Source organism: Denticeps clupeoides, chromosome 7 (genome assembly GCF_900700375.1).
Source record: "Denticeps clupeoides chromosome 7, fDenClu1.1, whole genome shotgun sequence".
Classification (NCBI taxonomy): Eukaryota; Metazoa; Chordata; class Actinopteri; order Clupeiformes; family Denticipitidae; genus Denticeps; species Denticeps clupeoides.
Window position 1 is genome coordinate 3,092,330 of NC_041713.1, and position 14,818 is coordinate 3,107,147.

General features: G+C 43.3%; 2 protein-coding genes across 5 annotated transcripts; both read left to right on the forward strand.

The window, feature by feature from the left end:
• Positions 1-282: 282 nt before the first annotated feature.
• On the forward strand, positions 283-2,533 carry LOC114794046 (nuclear autoantigen Sp-100-like). 3 transcript variants are annotated; one of them, XM_028986325.1, is made up of 7 exons: positions 283-643; positions 850-1,022; positions 1,129-1,297; positions 1,691-1,801; positions 1,880-2,013; positions 2,166-2,215; positions 2,344-2,533. In XM_028986325.1, exons 2-7 carry the CDS (start codon positions 885-887, stop codon positions 2,354-2,356), a joined length of 615 nt encoding a protein of 204 aa, XP_028842158.1. In that variant the 5' UTR covers positions 283-643; positions 850-884; the 3' UTR covers positions 2,357-2,533. The 3 variants fall into 3 exon arrangements, with proteins under 3 accessions (XP_028842158.1, XP_028842157.1, XP_028842159.1); XM_028986324.1 differs by having other exon boundaries at positions 1,880-1,987; XM_028986326.1 differs by having other exon boundaries at positions 1,133-1,297; positions 1,880-1,987.
• A 2,774-nt stretch (positions 2,534-5,307) lies between these two features.
• On the forward strand, positions 5,308-9,368 carry pih1d1 (PIH1 domain containing 1). 2 transcript variants are annotated; one of them, XM_028986307.1, is made up of 11 exons: positions 5,308-5,404; positions 6,138-6,265; positions 6,347-6,407; positions 6,559-6,747; positions 6,819-6,880; positions 6,972-7,053; positions 7,666-7,762; positions 7,867-7,899; positions 8,799-8,877; positions 8,988-9,131; positions 9,269-9,368. In XM_028986307.1, the coding sequence occupies exons 2-11, from the start codon at positions 6,176-6,178 to the stop codon at positions 9,302-9,304; spliced, it is 873 nt and encodes a 290-aa protein (XP_028842140.1). In that variant the 5' UTR covers positions 5,308-5,404; positions 6,138-6,175; the 3' UTR covers positions 9,305-9,368. The 2 variants fall into 2 exon arrangements, with proteins under 2 accessions (XP_028842140.1, XP_028842141.1); XM_028986308.1 differs by lacking the exon at positions 5,308-5,404 and adding an exon at positions 6,020-6,038.
• The last annotated feature ends 5,450 nt before the right edge of the window (positions 9,369-14,818 follow it).

The following is a 14,818-nucleotide window of genomic DNA, read 5'->3' on the forward strand; positions in this document are numbered from 1 at the left end:
AATATTGCAGTAAGCGTTGCAATGACTGTCACGCCCTCAACCTGTCCGCTCTGTCTGTCGTTGTCTTCATCCTGTCTCAGGAACGTGTGCACGGATTGGAAGACTTTACATTTACATTTACATTTACATTTACATTTACATTTACATTTACATTTATCAGATGACCTTATCCAGAGCGACTTACAATCAGTAGTTACAGGGACAGTCCCCCCCTGGAGACACTCAGGGTTAAGTGTCTTGCTCAGGGACACGATGGTAGTAAGTGTATAGTATAATGAATATATATAATAATAATAATAATAATAATAACATATAGTAATAAATATATATAAAATGATAAAAATAACAATTAAACTGTCCTGTCTGAACAAACCTGTTCTAAACTCCAAAGCAGGAACATAAAAGCTTGTTTACTTATTATTTATTTATAATAAATATATTCTGATGCAGTTTGAAAGTCTCTTGTGATGTGACGTGATGGGAGTCATTTTTCTGGGTTTGGGACGAGACAGTTCGAGACAATTTTTCTGTGTTGTGGCAGTATGGTGAGGCAGAAATGAAAGTCTACTCCCACATCATGCACCAATCGGTACAACACGTCCCCAAAGCAACAACTGCACCTTTTCCTCTGTGAAAAGGAAAGGTATGAACAAAAAAATAACCTGTTCTAACTTACATTTGAAGAATTGTTTTAAGCATTTAGTTGCCTTGAGGCGATCCGCCTATTTTACATAACATGTAAATAAACTCATGTAAAACTCATGTATGACTGTTCGTGTACTGATTGGTGAACTGCCCTGCGTTCGTGCTTCGTGAAGTGCACTGACCTCCTTCTTTCTCACTCTGTAGACGTTGGTGGCAACTGGACGAAATCAGTGAGCAACATGGACTTGAGTGGTTTTACAAATAGATTACTGTACAAATTTTTCCTTTCCAACAAGACACGAATGTCATATATGGAAACGCCAGAGATGTTCGTCAACCACCTCTGTGATCATGGCCTGGTGGAGGAGAAATTCAAGGTGAGATTGTGTTTCTGTTGGAAGTTGATAAAGTCCTAGATTACTTGATCCTCCTTCTCTCTCTCTCTCTCTCTCTCTCTCTCTCTCTCTCTCTCCCTGACTGCAGAAAGTGATGAAGTCTAAGATGAAGAACAAAAGAGTATACGAGATTTTGGATAACCTGACGGTTCAATCCAAAAAAATAAAGACTTTCTGGAGTTGTGTCTTCAAAAAGCACATGCTGCAGCAATACCCTACTCTCCAAGAGCTCTACAATGAACTTGAGAGTAAAAAACGTACGCTATCTGTTATTTAATGCCAAAACCTTCAAGTAAAATTATCAAGTGATAATAAAGTAAAATTACCTAATTCTACAAAGAAAATTAAATCATCAAATGATGAGAGTATTTGTAGAGGAAAGTGAACAGAAAAAAGAATTAATACTTTCTTTCAAGTTATGATTTCATGTTTATGGTCTTGGGTGTATGTACATGAGAGTCCTTTGATTTGTCTCCTAATTCACAAAAATCAATTACATAAAATCTAGAATTGATTATATTTTGGATTAATACACTCAAATTTTCTTGCCTTCATCTAGCGTTGTAGCCAAAAATCATTTTGGATTTCTGTTCCAATCTGCACCTCACTTAGGGTTCTATGTTTATCATTATTTTTTGCAATAACCCCAGTTGAAAAGGGCCAACAGAACGTTATCAGGAAACGTTCCAAGGACAATGCAAATATTCCTGTCAAATGTGGGAGAAAATACGGGATGCTGAACAAAGAGAAGCTTGCTAAAGGTAAGAGTTCATCAGTGGTGGAGGGAGTAGCTTTCCAAAAGAGAGGGATAAGCCCATAAAATGTATTTTTGTCTTTAGGGGAGAAGTGCATTATGGTAGGGAATACATGTTACCATCCAATAGAATTTGAAGAGTTTGGAGGCAAAGGAAATCGCAAGAACTGGAAAAGCAGCATCCGCTACCGGGGTAAACCCCTGCTAAAACTGTTCAAGGTCTGTCCAAGGAACCACACCTGCTAGTTTAAAAGATCGTCCATTTAATGCCATTATCTAATTATCATTCATTAATGACTTAAATCAATGTATAAGTTGTTAGAGGTTTATCACCCAGTTTGGTGCATTGTGACAAACACATGTGTTTCTAGGAGGGTCATCTGTCAGCTCCACGTCAGAAAAGAAGACCAAAAATGGAGAGGTAATTAGAGTATTTATAAAGTTGATCTTTATATTCAACCATTGTTCATTTAACATGCTATACTGTATTATACTTCATTTTTGTAATATGGCATGTATGTCTGCAATGACATCTGTACTTATGACCAGGACCTCAAGTTAAGGCCAAACTCTGCCATCCTTCTCCAGCACCAGTGAGGGAAACGGCCCTTCAACAGGAGGATTCATTAGATCAAGATCATTATCTGTCAATTATCGTATGTCAGTTGATGCCAGCCGGTCCTACAGACAGATCTCTGTATCTGTCTGTCTCTACTTCTTTTCATTATAACATTTTATAAGGGTTTTTTTTTTCTATTTTATCTACAGTTTAATTGTTTTTGCTGTTTCTGTTAAATGTTCATCACTTTACCAGTTATTACGCAGTTATTATAAATTCAATTTTTTGCTATTTACAAGTTTCTACAGTCTTGATGGCGGATGGCGGATGCATTGAACACTAATCAGCTGCATGCTGGGCACAGGTACTCCTTGTCCACTGGAGGATGCTGGACACAGCTTACATGAAACCACCATTTACAACTGTCACAGCAAATCTGGAAAATAAATTTGAAAATAAATAAATAAAAACAAACATTTTTTTCTGAGATGTATTGAAATCTGTGTCTCTTTATACAGCAGAGTTGATGTGTACACTAATAGTATACCATGACTGAGGTTTAAAGAATGTATTGCAGAGAGTACCCTGAATTAGCAAAACAGTTGTTATACATATTTACACACACTCGCAAATATACATATTTATGTGTCTTTTAATAGCATTTTGGTCTGCATTACACATAGGGAAATGGAGAGTGACAGGAAATGGGAGGGAGAGACAGGGTGGGATGACATGCAACAATCGCCACCCAAGTTTTTAGTTTGAAGTTACCCATAGTGAGTCTCTATCCTCACTACCACAATAATAGCACATGCTGCTGAGATTGTCTGCAAAAAGAGGTTACATATGAACCTAGAAGTATATTGTAAACATTTAATACTAATAAATGTTTATTAATTATTATTTCTACATACTATATTAAAATGCTAGATTGTATTAAGTTGGTTCTTGTTAATTTATGTCTGAGATTTAGACAGAATGGGATAATCTATGACAAAGAAGAATACATACCAGATTCCCGGAGGAGGGTGATGGCTATGAAACATCATTCAAGTAAATCAATTGCCTGAAGGTGACTTAAGTATTTGCAGAATCGAGCGTTGGCCAAAGGAAAAGCAGTATAGCGTTCAAATGAAGTTTTCACTGTCACATTTGTAACGACATACAGGTTTCCGTTAATGAGAACTTAAGGTTTTAATTGTGGGACACCACTACAAACAAGTAATTTGGGTATTCTTAAAGCAAGAAAAAAAGTGACAGTGAGCGGCATCTTCTGTTGCGCTGGAGAAGTGACAACGCCTTTAAAAAGAGCGATGACGTCAAGGGAGGCAATCTGTGGCAGGGGGGCAGTTTAGAGCGCAACACTTTCTATCACGTCCATGCGGGCATGACGCGGCGGGTGCACGATTAGGAGGACGAAGAGTGACGAGGAGGCGAGGAATGAAGGACGCAATCACCTGACATCACGAAACGGGTTTAATGGTGAATCACAGGACAGTGGTGACCACGGAACATAACGTTAAAGACCTGACAGCGAACAGAAACGAACAGGGCAGCTTTATGCAATTGACACAGGTGAAAACGATTAGGGAACATTTCACGTGACAACAATGAAACTCCCGGACCGGAGTAAGCCCTTTTCGGACCGGATCGTGACACTGTGCAGTCTCGGTAAATAAAGGATTACGGGATAAAGCATCTGGCTTAGTACTGTGTTGATGGTGATGTGTAGGGTGGTAGTAGGTAGTAGGAAGTTCCCTGTGCAAGACACCTCTCCAGGGAGACTGTCCCTGTAACTACTGATTGTAAGTCGCTCTGGATAAGGGTGCCTGATAAATGCTGTAAATGTAAAATGTAAATGATGGAGGGCATGCCATGTACTCTTTAACAGTAACGGCTCCAACATGATGCTCCAGGTTGCCCACACGTCCTGCACAGTATACTGTACAGTGATTTCTCCACCCTAAATATCACACTAATTGCACACTTGTAGACTGTCACACACCGATTGGAACATCTTTTATCCACCGTAGAAGTCACTTTACTAATACTTTGTTAAATAGTGCCCCTTAGATAACTTTTCTGAAACTGTCACAGGGGGAATTCGATGACGCACTTGCAGACATACTTTGGGCGTGGGGATAAGCCGTCGTACCGGGAGAGGACACTGGGCGAGTGGGGCAGGAGGACCGGAGGCGCCTGGCCAGCAAGGAATGAGGACGGAGAGGACGCAATGGACGCGCTGCAACGCAGTGGGGAGTCAGTTCGGGATCTTTGGGAAGGACCGGGGCAGAGGAGAACCGGAAGACGGCGGGTTTCAGGATGGTCCGGGATCTTGGACTGGACGGGAGTTGGTCTTGGGCGGCAGTAAGGTAGGGGAGCAGGGAATCCCGTCTTAACCGATGGGCCAGGCAGGTTCAAGGTCAGGGGCAGGCAGAGGTCATAGCCAGGAAGTTCCGGTCGGGGTTCCTTTCGTGGTTTCCAGGGGATCAGGCAATTCTCGAAGTCGTGGGCAGGCGAAGGTCGTATTTCAGGAATCACAATTATCGTAGGTCGGGGGTGAGTGCACACACACTACACTGGAAAACACACAAGTGAAAAGTTTTTACATACACTGCTGAAAAACTCCTTTTATGTGTACAACTGAAATCTTGCTCACACATACAATGGTAAAAAGGTGCTTACATGCTCAATCAAAAAGTAATCTTTACTGCTTTTCTGTACTGTCTGTACAAGTTCATACTATTTTTATGAGAATATTTTAGCTGTATGTATGAGACAGTTTCAGTGGTGAATGTTCATGCATTTCACTTGCATGCGTGGAAGGATTTCATTTGAACAAAAAGCTGTTTTCAGTCATTGTACAAACTCTAAAGTATTTATGAAGTATTTCCATTTCGGTTTTAACGACATGCATGAGGTCTGTTTCATTTTCACGTCATTCCGCGTTAAAACCCTCTGGGAAGCTGAACCTTGGCACGTCGGATAAAATATGTAGTTAATAAATAAACGCCTTAATCCCGCGCTGTGGAATTTGAGGAACGGAGAACGGTAAAATGAACTTTTATTCCCTTCTTTCAGTCGAGTGAAACGACATCAAATTCGGGAGACGCTTGAACGTTTTTGGGTCGCAGGGCTGGATACGAACATTAGAACAGTGCTCAAGCCCGCCTAGCAGGGGCAGTGGTGGCCTAGCGGTTAAGGAAGCGGCCCCGTAGTCAGAAGGTTGCGGGTTCGAATCCCGATCCGCCAAGGTGCCACTGAGCAAATTACCGTCCCCACACACTGGTAGTCAGTAGTTACTGGGACAGTCCCCCCCTGGAGACACTCAGGGTTAAGTGTCAGGGTTTACTACCATTGCTCAGGGACACAATGGTAGTAAATGGGATTTGAACCTGGGTCTTCTGGTTCATAGGCCTGTGTGTTACACACTAGGATACTACCACCCTGTGTTGTATATATATTATTATATTGTTGTGTGGCGTATAATTCGCACGTGTGACGTCACTGCCAGAGTTCCGGTTGCCTTGATTTCTCAGGTTGCCTTTAAAGGTTGCCTTTAATTAGTTTTTGGCCAATTGAAAATTGACATCTGTGTGAAAATAAAAAGTACGCTTGGAGTAACAACTTGCGACGTTTGTGAAATGCACTGTTGATTACAACTCGCTGGGCAGCAGAACACTCGGTAAGCGTCTGGGGACTTTTATTTTGAAGCGACCGGAAGTCCGCCGTGTGCGCTCTTTCAGTTTTGTGCGCTTGCATCGGCTACGTTTCTGTCCCACAGAAACGCGTGAAGTAAGTCTTCGTTCAAGCCCGCGTTGAATGGTCACGTTTGCCATGGAGACGGACTCCTCGCTCCTCTCCACCGAGCTGGACCAGCAGGACGAGCTGTACCAGCAGCTTTTACTCCAGGTAGCGCTCGTCCAACGTGTAGTGTGGAGCTGAAACGTCGCGGAACGCGCCCAGCTGCAATGTTCTGCTCTTCTCTTGCAGAGCTTGGGCGAAATGCGCAGTTCTGGTGGCCCCGACAGCAAACCCATTCGCCCTCAGCCTGGTCTGTGTCCGGGTCTCAACAATTATGAAATCTTTACTTTCCATGCTGAAATAAGTCCACTCTGATCCAAGCGTGGAATCGGGTCAGAGGGACGATATTGTGGCATTGTCATTTAGCGACCCGTTTTTTGTTTTTTTTTTGTCCCTCCCAGGTGTGTGTGTCAAGACTCTGTCCATGCCCGATAAGCAGAAGGTCTTCATCAACATCTGTCAGTCACCTGCCCTCCCTGCCCCGCCACCTCTGTCCCGGGAGGAGCTCATGGAGCTGCTGGAGTCAGATGACCCCTCAAGATACCGAATTCCCATGAGCCTCGGGGAGCCGCACACCGAGACGGACCACAGTGAGCGGCCGTTTTGCGCCGTCTGTTGTCAGGAACATGCCGGATCCTTACCGCTTTTGCCCTGGTTTTAGACTCGCGCGGCTGCGTGGCGTATGATGTTGTGATCAGTGACGAGTTCTTCCAGAGGTGTCAGGTGTGTCTCTGTCCTTCGTTAATTACCGCAGGCCGGTGATGATGATGATGATGATGATGATGGGTCACCTGTTCTCTGTTGTGGTGTACAGAAGGACGAGCTGTTCCAGCAGTTCCTGATCGCCGTTTCCCTGGAGGGCCTGGAGAACAAATACGCTTTAGAGCTGAGCCGAGGTCAGTCCAGCGGACCCGTGGAAAGAGCATTTATTGGGGTGCATCTCTAGTTCAAGGTCCCCTGACAGGAAAATGTGTCTTTATGAGATGATTGAACATTAATCCGAGTTCCCCGAGCCCGTCTATGGTCCTACGGTGGCTAGGCGATAGGTGTAAAGAGTGCTTTGGTCATTCTGCCTCGCTGTTCAGAGAGTGGCAGCTCAGACGGTCGGATCTGGAAATTGTCCCCTTATGTCGTCATAACAGTAAAATGTAACACAACTTCCTGTCTGTGCCAAACATTGTGGTTGGTGAATGGGGTTTGTGACGTCATTTCCGCGAACTTCCCCTCAGCCTCTATAGGCCGCTCTCCTCCTCGTCCCGCCTCTGTCGTCCTCATTAGCATTTAAAATGTCATTGTAGACCTGGATCAAAGTGGCTGTAATTCTGCACCTCGGCTGAATTTCAGAAAGAGATGTCAGATACACTGACAGTATCAGGTGACACTAAGACGGATATAAAAGCAATGTCAGGGTACCTTTAACATTCATCATGATGTATTCCTCAGGCCAGGCAGAGATTTTTCCAATTTTTTTGGCCTTTGTGCTTATTTTTATTCAATGTTTTCCTTAGATTGGAAGCTCCTGAAGAATCGGAAGTTTCTTGGTTCTCTTGTGGAGCAGAACATTCGCACAAAGAGCAAGCCGGTCATCCAGGAGCTGCAGCCAGAGTGGGGTTCTTCTCTCACACCCTCGTCTCATTAATGCATTTTACCCACCCCTCTTGCCCCGTGCTCTTTTATTTTACATCGTCCTGTCATCTTTGTACCTACAGAGAGACGAGTTCCTCTCTGAAACATGCCAGGAGGTGGGTACTTCATTAACTCTATGCTTAGTTGGTTTCATTTTTTCCAAAAATGTCCACTCGTGGGACTAATTATGGATTATTTTCCATTTGTCTTAATCTCAGGGGCATAGTTGTTCAAAGTAATCGAATGGGATTTTGGATAACAAATTGTATTGAATCTTGAACGTGTGTTCAAATGGAAAAGAGGGATTTGTGATATGAAGACTATCACAATTCTGTTTTCAATCTGGCTGTATAAAAATGAAAAAGTTATGTCTGGTGTTTTCTGTTTCGTCCAAACATGATTGATCCTTGCTAAGCGGCAGTGGTGGCCTAGCGGTTAAGGAAGCGGCACTGTAATTGGAAGGTTGCCAGTTCCAATCCCTAGTCGCCAAGGTGCCACTGAGCAAAAAGCACAATCCTGTCATGGCTGTCATCACTGCCCACTGCTCACCAAGGGTGGTGGTTAAAAGCAGAGGACACGTTTCACAGTGTCGCCGTGTGCTGTGCCGTAGTGTATCACAATGACAATCACTTCGCTTTCACTTCACTTTTTTTTTTTTTTTTCCTCATTGTCATTTAGCGACCCTTTTTTGTGTGTCAAGACTCTTTCATTAGGACATTAGAATTAAAAATCCTAATAAAACTGTAATTTAAGACAAACCGAGTAGCATGAGTTTTTAAGCCCACGGTGCACACAGTGAAATGTGTCCTCTGCTTTTAACCCTCACCTTTAGTGAGCAGTGTGTGGGGATGGTGCTTTGCTCGGTGGCACCTCAGTGGTACCTTGGCGGGTCGGGATTCGAACCGGCAACCTTCTGATTACGGGGCCGCTTCCTGCCCCGAAGTTCTGCCACCTGACTACCTTTATGACGTTGCTGTACGTGTGCCTCTTCCCATAAATGCCCTGCGACGCTCAGACCCGACTTCCGTTTGCTGGTGGAGCCCGCTGTTGTTCACCCAGAGTATCTGATTGCAGAGATTCGTCTCCCAGGAGTGGTGAGGAGCTTTCGGCCTCGCAGTGTTTGATTTGTAATTTCAGAGTTGCAACACACACTGACGTTTTTTTTTTTTTTTGTTTTTTTTTGTCTGTTTTCTTTGGCGGCAAGACGTCTGCTCGCTCCCTGGTGCTGGACCTGGGGGAGGACAGGCTTGTGCTGGACGCTCGGCCTTCTGTTTTCCACCTTGACTTCTTCTTCCCGTTCCTCGTTGACCAGGAGAGCAGCGTGGCTCAGTACAACACAAACACACAGGTAGGGGTCACAGGTCATACGCAGAGCGCTGGTTATTCCAGTGATTCCAGTCAATTTCTCTGATTGCTTGTGTGTGTGTGTGTCTGCTTATCTGCCCATAATAAGCAACGTGTTAATTTCCGTCCATTTTTTTTTAGGTCCTGACAGTCACCATGCGAGTTGCGAGCTCTTGAAGAACAACAACGGAAAGCATTTCATTTATTATTTAAAATAAATATATTTTTTATCTGACTTAAAGGTTTGTTGTTTCTCATTCTTTGCGTTCAGCTGCGTTCCCGGCGACCAAACACCACTGGGGTTATTTTATTAGGATTTTTTTCTTTGTTACACAAGCTGACGTACCCTCCTCCACCCTACACAACCACACAAACCGCATAGACATACAAAAGTGCAAGCCTGACCGATGACATACAGACCATGTTTACCAAAAAGTGAGTAAGCAGGTTCCGTAAATGAAGTTAAAGCACAGCAACCACAATGAAATGCTCCTTGGCGGTTTGGCATTTGACTTGTAACCCTTTGTTTACAAGTCGGGTTTCTTACCCGTTAGAACAAAAGTCTGTCTGTTTGTTTTTTTTCTAACAATGTAAGTTTGTTTCTCCTGAGCCAAGCAAGCTGACGTCTCCATTCTAAAGTGAAGTGATTGTCACATGTGATACACAGCAGCACAGCACACGGTGCACACAGTGAAATTTGTCCTCTGCATTTAACCCATCACCCTGAGTGAGCAGTGGGCAGCCATGACAGGCGCCCGGGGAGCAGTGTGTGGGGACGGTGCTTTGCTCAGTGGCACCTCAGTGGCACCTTTGGCGGATCGGGATTCGAACTGCAACCTTCTGATTACGGGGCCGCTTCCTTAACCGCTAGGCCACCACTGCCCCTCCAGTTTGGAAAAGGAAGACTATTATAAAACTATTTCGAACTATTTAACAAGTCCCAAACAGTGATCATTTTCTTCTCTCATCCATATGGGCCAAAATTAAATCCACAATCTTAGATCTTTGTAGTAAGGATAACTGTGCTTCGACTGTAAATACTTAAAGAAGTGGTTCTTTGGAATATCATAATCTGAATGCACCTGATTACATGACATTACATCATCCACCACATATAAGTCCAAAATCTTCTCTTGTCAAACCATATTTTAAACCTGACATCTGAAATGGGTGTGTCCCCAACATGCAGAATTATCCTTTTGTATTTTTTATTTGTCTTTTAAAAGTTGCAAAAGTTGAGTATAGACGAAGTTTTGATGTTGTGTCCTGCTCTATATTTACCCAAGTTGAATTAGGGAGCCCTGAAAAATACTTCCGTACTGACCTTAATTGGCCATCCCAGTAGTACAAGTTTATGTTGGGAGGTTGAAAACATGGGTACTGTTTTCTGTGCTGCCAGTAATAGCACTCTTAAAATACATGCTGAATCTTTACATTTCATTTACATTTAGAGCATTTATCAGATGCCCTTATTCATCTCTTTTATTTCTTTTTGTATCTTCTTCCAGAATTTAGCTGTTTATGAATAAATCAGTCAAATCTCCCACTTGCCCACATCTCCTCTAGTTTGACGTGCTAGTGTACTTTTACTGGCGTAATAATAATAAAGTAACACATCTTTACCTTCCAGTTCAACTCCCTTAATGCTTAATAACTTCTTGTTAGTGCCCTGAACGCCCAATCATCATCAATCATAGGTAGAGGCAATCGTTCATTTAGCCCAGCAGGGCGTTTTCTGTGAGCTTTCGGCCCATCTGCTGGAGGATGTATTAAGCACGTACTGCAGCTCCACACACACCAAACAATCCAAAATGAGAGGATCTTATAAGAAGATTAATTTATAAAGACGAGTTTCTTGCTCTCTCCTCCCACATTTAAAGGCACGTACACCTACTGTTCCAGGGTGAATGAGATAAAGTTGTGGAATTGGTGTATTTTGGGTTTAAGACAAGATAAGATAAGATCAACTTTTATTAGTCCCACTAGTGGGAAATTGTACTTGTCACGGCAGAAAGTGGATAGAAGCAGAAGGTAATAGCAGCACAAAAAATAAGATAAAATGTACCAAAGTGTGTTTGTTTGTCTGTGTGTGTGTGGGGTCAGCTGTGAGGTCTTTGTTATAGAGTCTGACAGCAGTTGGAAGAAAAGACCTTCTGAACCTCTCCTTCCCACATCGTGGGTGCAGTGCAGTCAGGGTCTCCTGCATGGGGTGGGAGATGTTGTCCAACAGGGATGACAGCTTAGCCACCATTCTCCTGTCACTCACCACCTCCACTGGGTCCAGAGGGCATCCTAGAACAGACCTGGCCCTCTGTTTATGGCTTATGACCTGCCAGGCCCCAGCTGTCATTTCAATGCAGATCTAATGCCTGGTTGTTGTGTTGGGGGATTTTCTCTGGGAAATCGGACTCGATGGCGGAGGCTGACGTGGGTCAGAACACCCTGAGGGTTTCTGAGACTGATTTACACCAGTCATTAAATCTGTCATCACAGTCTGATTTGGAGCGGCCACCAAATGGACTGTAACAGAGTTCTCCTCTAGGACTTTCCTTTCTATAGCCAAGAAAAATGCTCTCGGGTCCAAGAACCCCCAAATTTTTATTGAATATTGTATTGTTTAGTCGCCTCAGACGATAATTAAACGTTTTACTGTGTACCAGACCATTTACATTTAAGGCGTTTGGCAGACACCCTTATCCAGAGCAACTTACAACGTGCTTTCAAGTTACCATCGATGAAGAGATCAATTCCGGTTCACTAGGACCCCCAACTATGAATACAATCTTTTTATTCACTCTGTTGTAGATTCTGTACACAAGTTCGACAACAAGTTCATCTAAATATTCTCTAAAGAGGAAGGTCTTGAGCTACTTAGTGACTGAGCTGTTCTGACCTCGAGGGGAAGTTCATTCCACCACCGAGGGGCCAAGATGGAGAAGAGTCTAGATGAGCGTCTTCCTTTTACCTTCAGAGATGGAGGGACCAGGCGAGCAGTACTGGAGGCTCGGAGTATACGAGGTGCAGTGCGAGGTGTAATAAGTCAAGTCAAGTCAGCTTTATTGTCAATTCTGCCACATGTACAGGACATGCAGAGAATTGAAATTACGTTACTCTCTGACCTATACAAGTAACATTAAATACAAAAACAGTAACAGTAACATTGAATACAAAGTATAAATACAATTTAAAAAAAAAAAACAATATACAATTTTAAAAAAAAAAACAATATACAATTTTAAAAACACCATATACAAATAAGTGGAGAGTGCAAAACCATGTAGTGCAACAGAGGTAAGTTTAAAGTGACGAAGTGACAAGTGAGGTAGTTGGCAGACCAGAGCTGCACAGAGTGACTGGTGCATGGTCAGTTTGTGTGTGTTAGGGTTCAGAAAGTTTGTGGGGCAGAAGAGGGGAGTGAGGGGAGTGGGGGCAGAGTCGGGAGGGAGTTGAGTTTCCTGACAGCCTGATGGGTGAAGCTGTCCTTCAGTCTGCTGGTCCTGGCCTGGAGACTCCGCAGTCTCCTCCCTGATGGCAGCAGGCTGAAGAAGGTTTGCATTGGGTGGGTGGGATCAGCTGCTATGCCGAGGGCTTTCTTGGTGAGGCGTGTGCTGTAGATGTCTTGGAGGGAGGGGAGAGGGACACCAATGATTCTCTCAGCTGCTCTGACTATGCGTTGGAGAGTTTTTTGGCAGGACGCATTGCAGGCTGTGAGGTAGGATGGTGCTACTCCATGTTTGGCTTTGTAGGCCAGCATCAGTATTTTGAATGTGATGTGTGCAGCTACTGGGAGCCAGTGGAGGGAACATCGCAGTGGGGTGGTGTGGGAGAATTTGGGGAGGTTGAAGACCAGTACAGAACATACCAGTAAAAGTGATTCAGGTTCTTTCTTGGTTCTAAAACTTGTACCTCTGCTGCTACTTAGGCTATGCCGGCCCAGTTATTCAAACTATTTAATCTGGATATAAATTATGGACTTTCAAAGCAACACTGGATCGGATCACTGTTATCCAAACCCAGAAATTTCAGGATTACCAACTCCGGTTTACTGGTGCTTTAAATGGAAGTCACAGTGTAGCCTACTGGCTATGTAAAGAACAACACGCAGACCAGAAATACCAGTAGCCATATAGAGATCATGTATTTTAATAGGAAGGAACAGAAAACACCACACAAACCAAATATTTTCTCGCATTGAAACGGAAAAATATTGTCTTTTTCACTTGAGACCAATGGACAGTTTTTGGTCTGGGAACGCCTTGGGGTCCTGCCGGAGGAGCTGGTGGAGGTGGCTGGGGAGAGAACTGTCTGGGATTCCCTACTTGGGATGCTGCCCCCGCAACCCGGTCCCGGATAAGCGGAGGAAGACGAGACGAGGGCTTTGAAATGTAATTTGAGTGCAGATATTTCCCAGGGATTTCCCCCCTTTACTGACCTGAATTTATTCCACTGCCTCTGTATTAGTTCAACGATTGTACAAAATAAATAATATATCAATAATATATCAGCAAACATGCTTTTGTGGTCAATCTTGAAGGTTTGCTTAATTTTTTGGATCGAATGTATTCCAATTCAAACACAAACTTTTAAACAACACAAACTGAAGGTTTGATCCAGATTACCTAGGATTGGATTAGGTCATGTGATCTGATTTCAAAATCCCTCTTTTCCCCTTGAACAACCCATTTCAAAGATTATATCCAATTTGTTCTCCAAAATCCCATTGGATTACCTTTTGAACAACCGGGCCCAGGAGACTGTTGAGATTATTATTTTTCGTAATGTCCCCGCTTGTTGTGGGTTTGACTGTAGGCCTGAACGTGTATGGCGGTCCATGTTACGGTAGGAAGGGGGGAATTTCAGTACTGCAGTGGCAAAGAAAGCAAGCCCTAACCAAGAAACAGAAACAATTTGTAGGTTCCATTGGTGGCAGGTACAAATAAAAGCGATATTTGTTGTAAGGAACAGGACGTAGTGATACAGATAAACAGGAGACAGGAGTGAGAGCAAATCAATGAACTGACCCTACATATGCATTTTCAGCTTGCTTTTTCATCCAATTACCATTCGATTCGATTTTAGGTTTACTGCATAATTCATTTTTTGTGTGATTTTTATTTTTGAGGATTAGGAAAAACTAAGGAGAAAGAATCTGTGCTCAATCTATGAAATGCTGTAAATGTAAATGTAAACTTACAAATAAACTTAGCTTCAGGTCCAGAATGTTATAAGTAATAAAATGTGTAACAGCTCATAAACTCGTCCTCCATCACCTGACTACTGTACAGGTCACTCATCCCCATTTTCATTCCATTTTATGTTGCCTGAAATGATGCTTCTCTAAAGAAATAAAAGCGTTTCCTGTAGAAAAGTGTCACATGAAACAGAACCCCAGACAGGACACACAGCACTCCATACATCCTTGTTCACTGGCACGTCTGCTGCCGGAAGCGAATAAGAAGCAGTGGGATTCGAACTCACAACCTTGGATGCATGCTGCCCCGGTAGTCAAATAAATCGAACAAAAATAGAGTTTTAAACTTAGAGCCCCCGACTCTGTTGCTGTTGTCGCAACAGATGGCCGCGGCACGGACCACTCATCACCTCATTTATTCTGATTTGGCTGGAAGGGTCTGCATTCATCTAATTGCAACAGCGTTTGTTCACATGCAGAATAAATGCCATTCGACAAGC

Bases quoted from the DNA above. Each gene is read 5' to 3' on its own strand.
- LOC114794046 (XM_028986324.1), top strand. From the start codon at position 885: ATGGACTTGAGTGGTTTTACAAATAGATTACTGTACAAATTTTTCCTT. The intron at 1,298-1,690 runs GTACGCTATCTG...CAATAACCCCAG, and splicing joins TGAACTTGAGAGTAAAAAAC to TTGAAAAGGGCCAACAGAAC. The intron at 2,216-2,343 runs GTAATTAGAGTA...ACTTATGACCAG, and splicing joins AGAAGACCAAAAATGGAGAG to GACCTCAAGTTAAGGCCAAA.
- pih1d1 (XM_028986307.1), top strand. From the start codon at position 6,176: ATGGTCACGTTTGCCATGGAGACGGACTCCTCGCTCCTCTCCACCGAG. The intron at 6,748-6,818 runs GTGAGCGGCCGT...CCCTGGTTTTAG, and splicing joins GCACACCGAGACGGACCACA to ACTCGCGCGGCTGCGTGGCG. The intron at 7,054-7,665 runs GTCAGTCCAGCG...TGTTTTCCTTAG, and splicing joins CGCTTTAGAGCTGAGCCGAG to ATTGGAAGCTCCTGAAGAAT.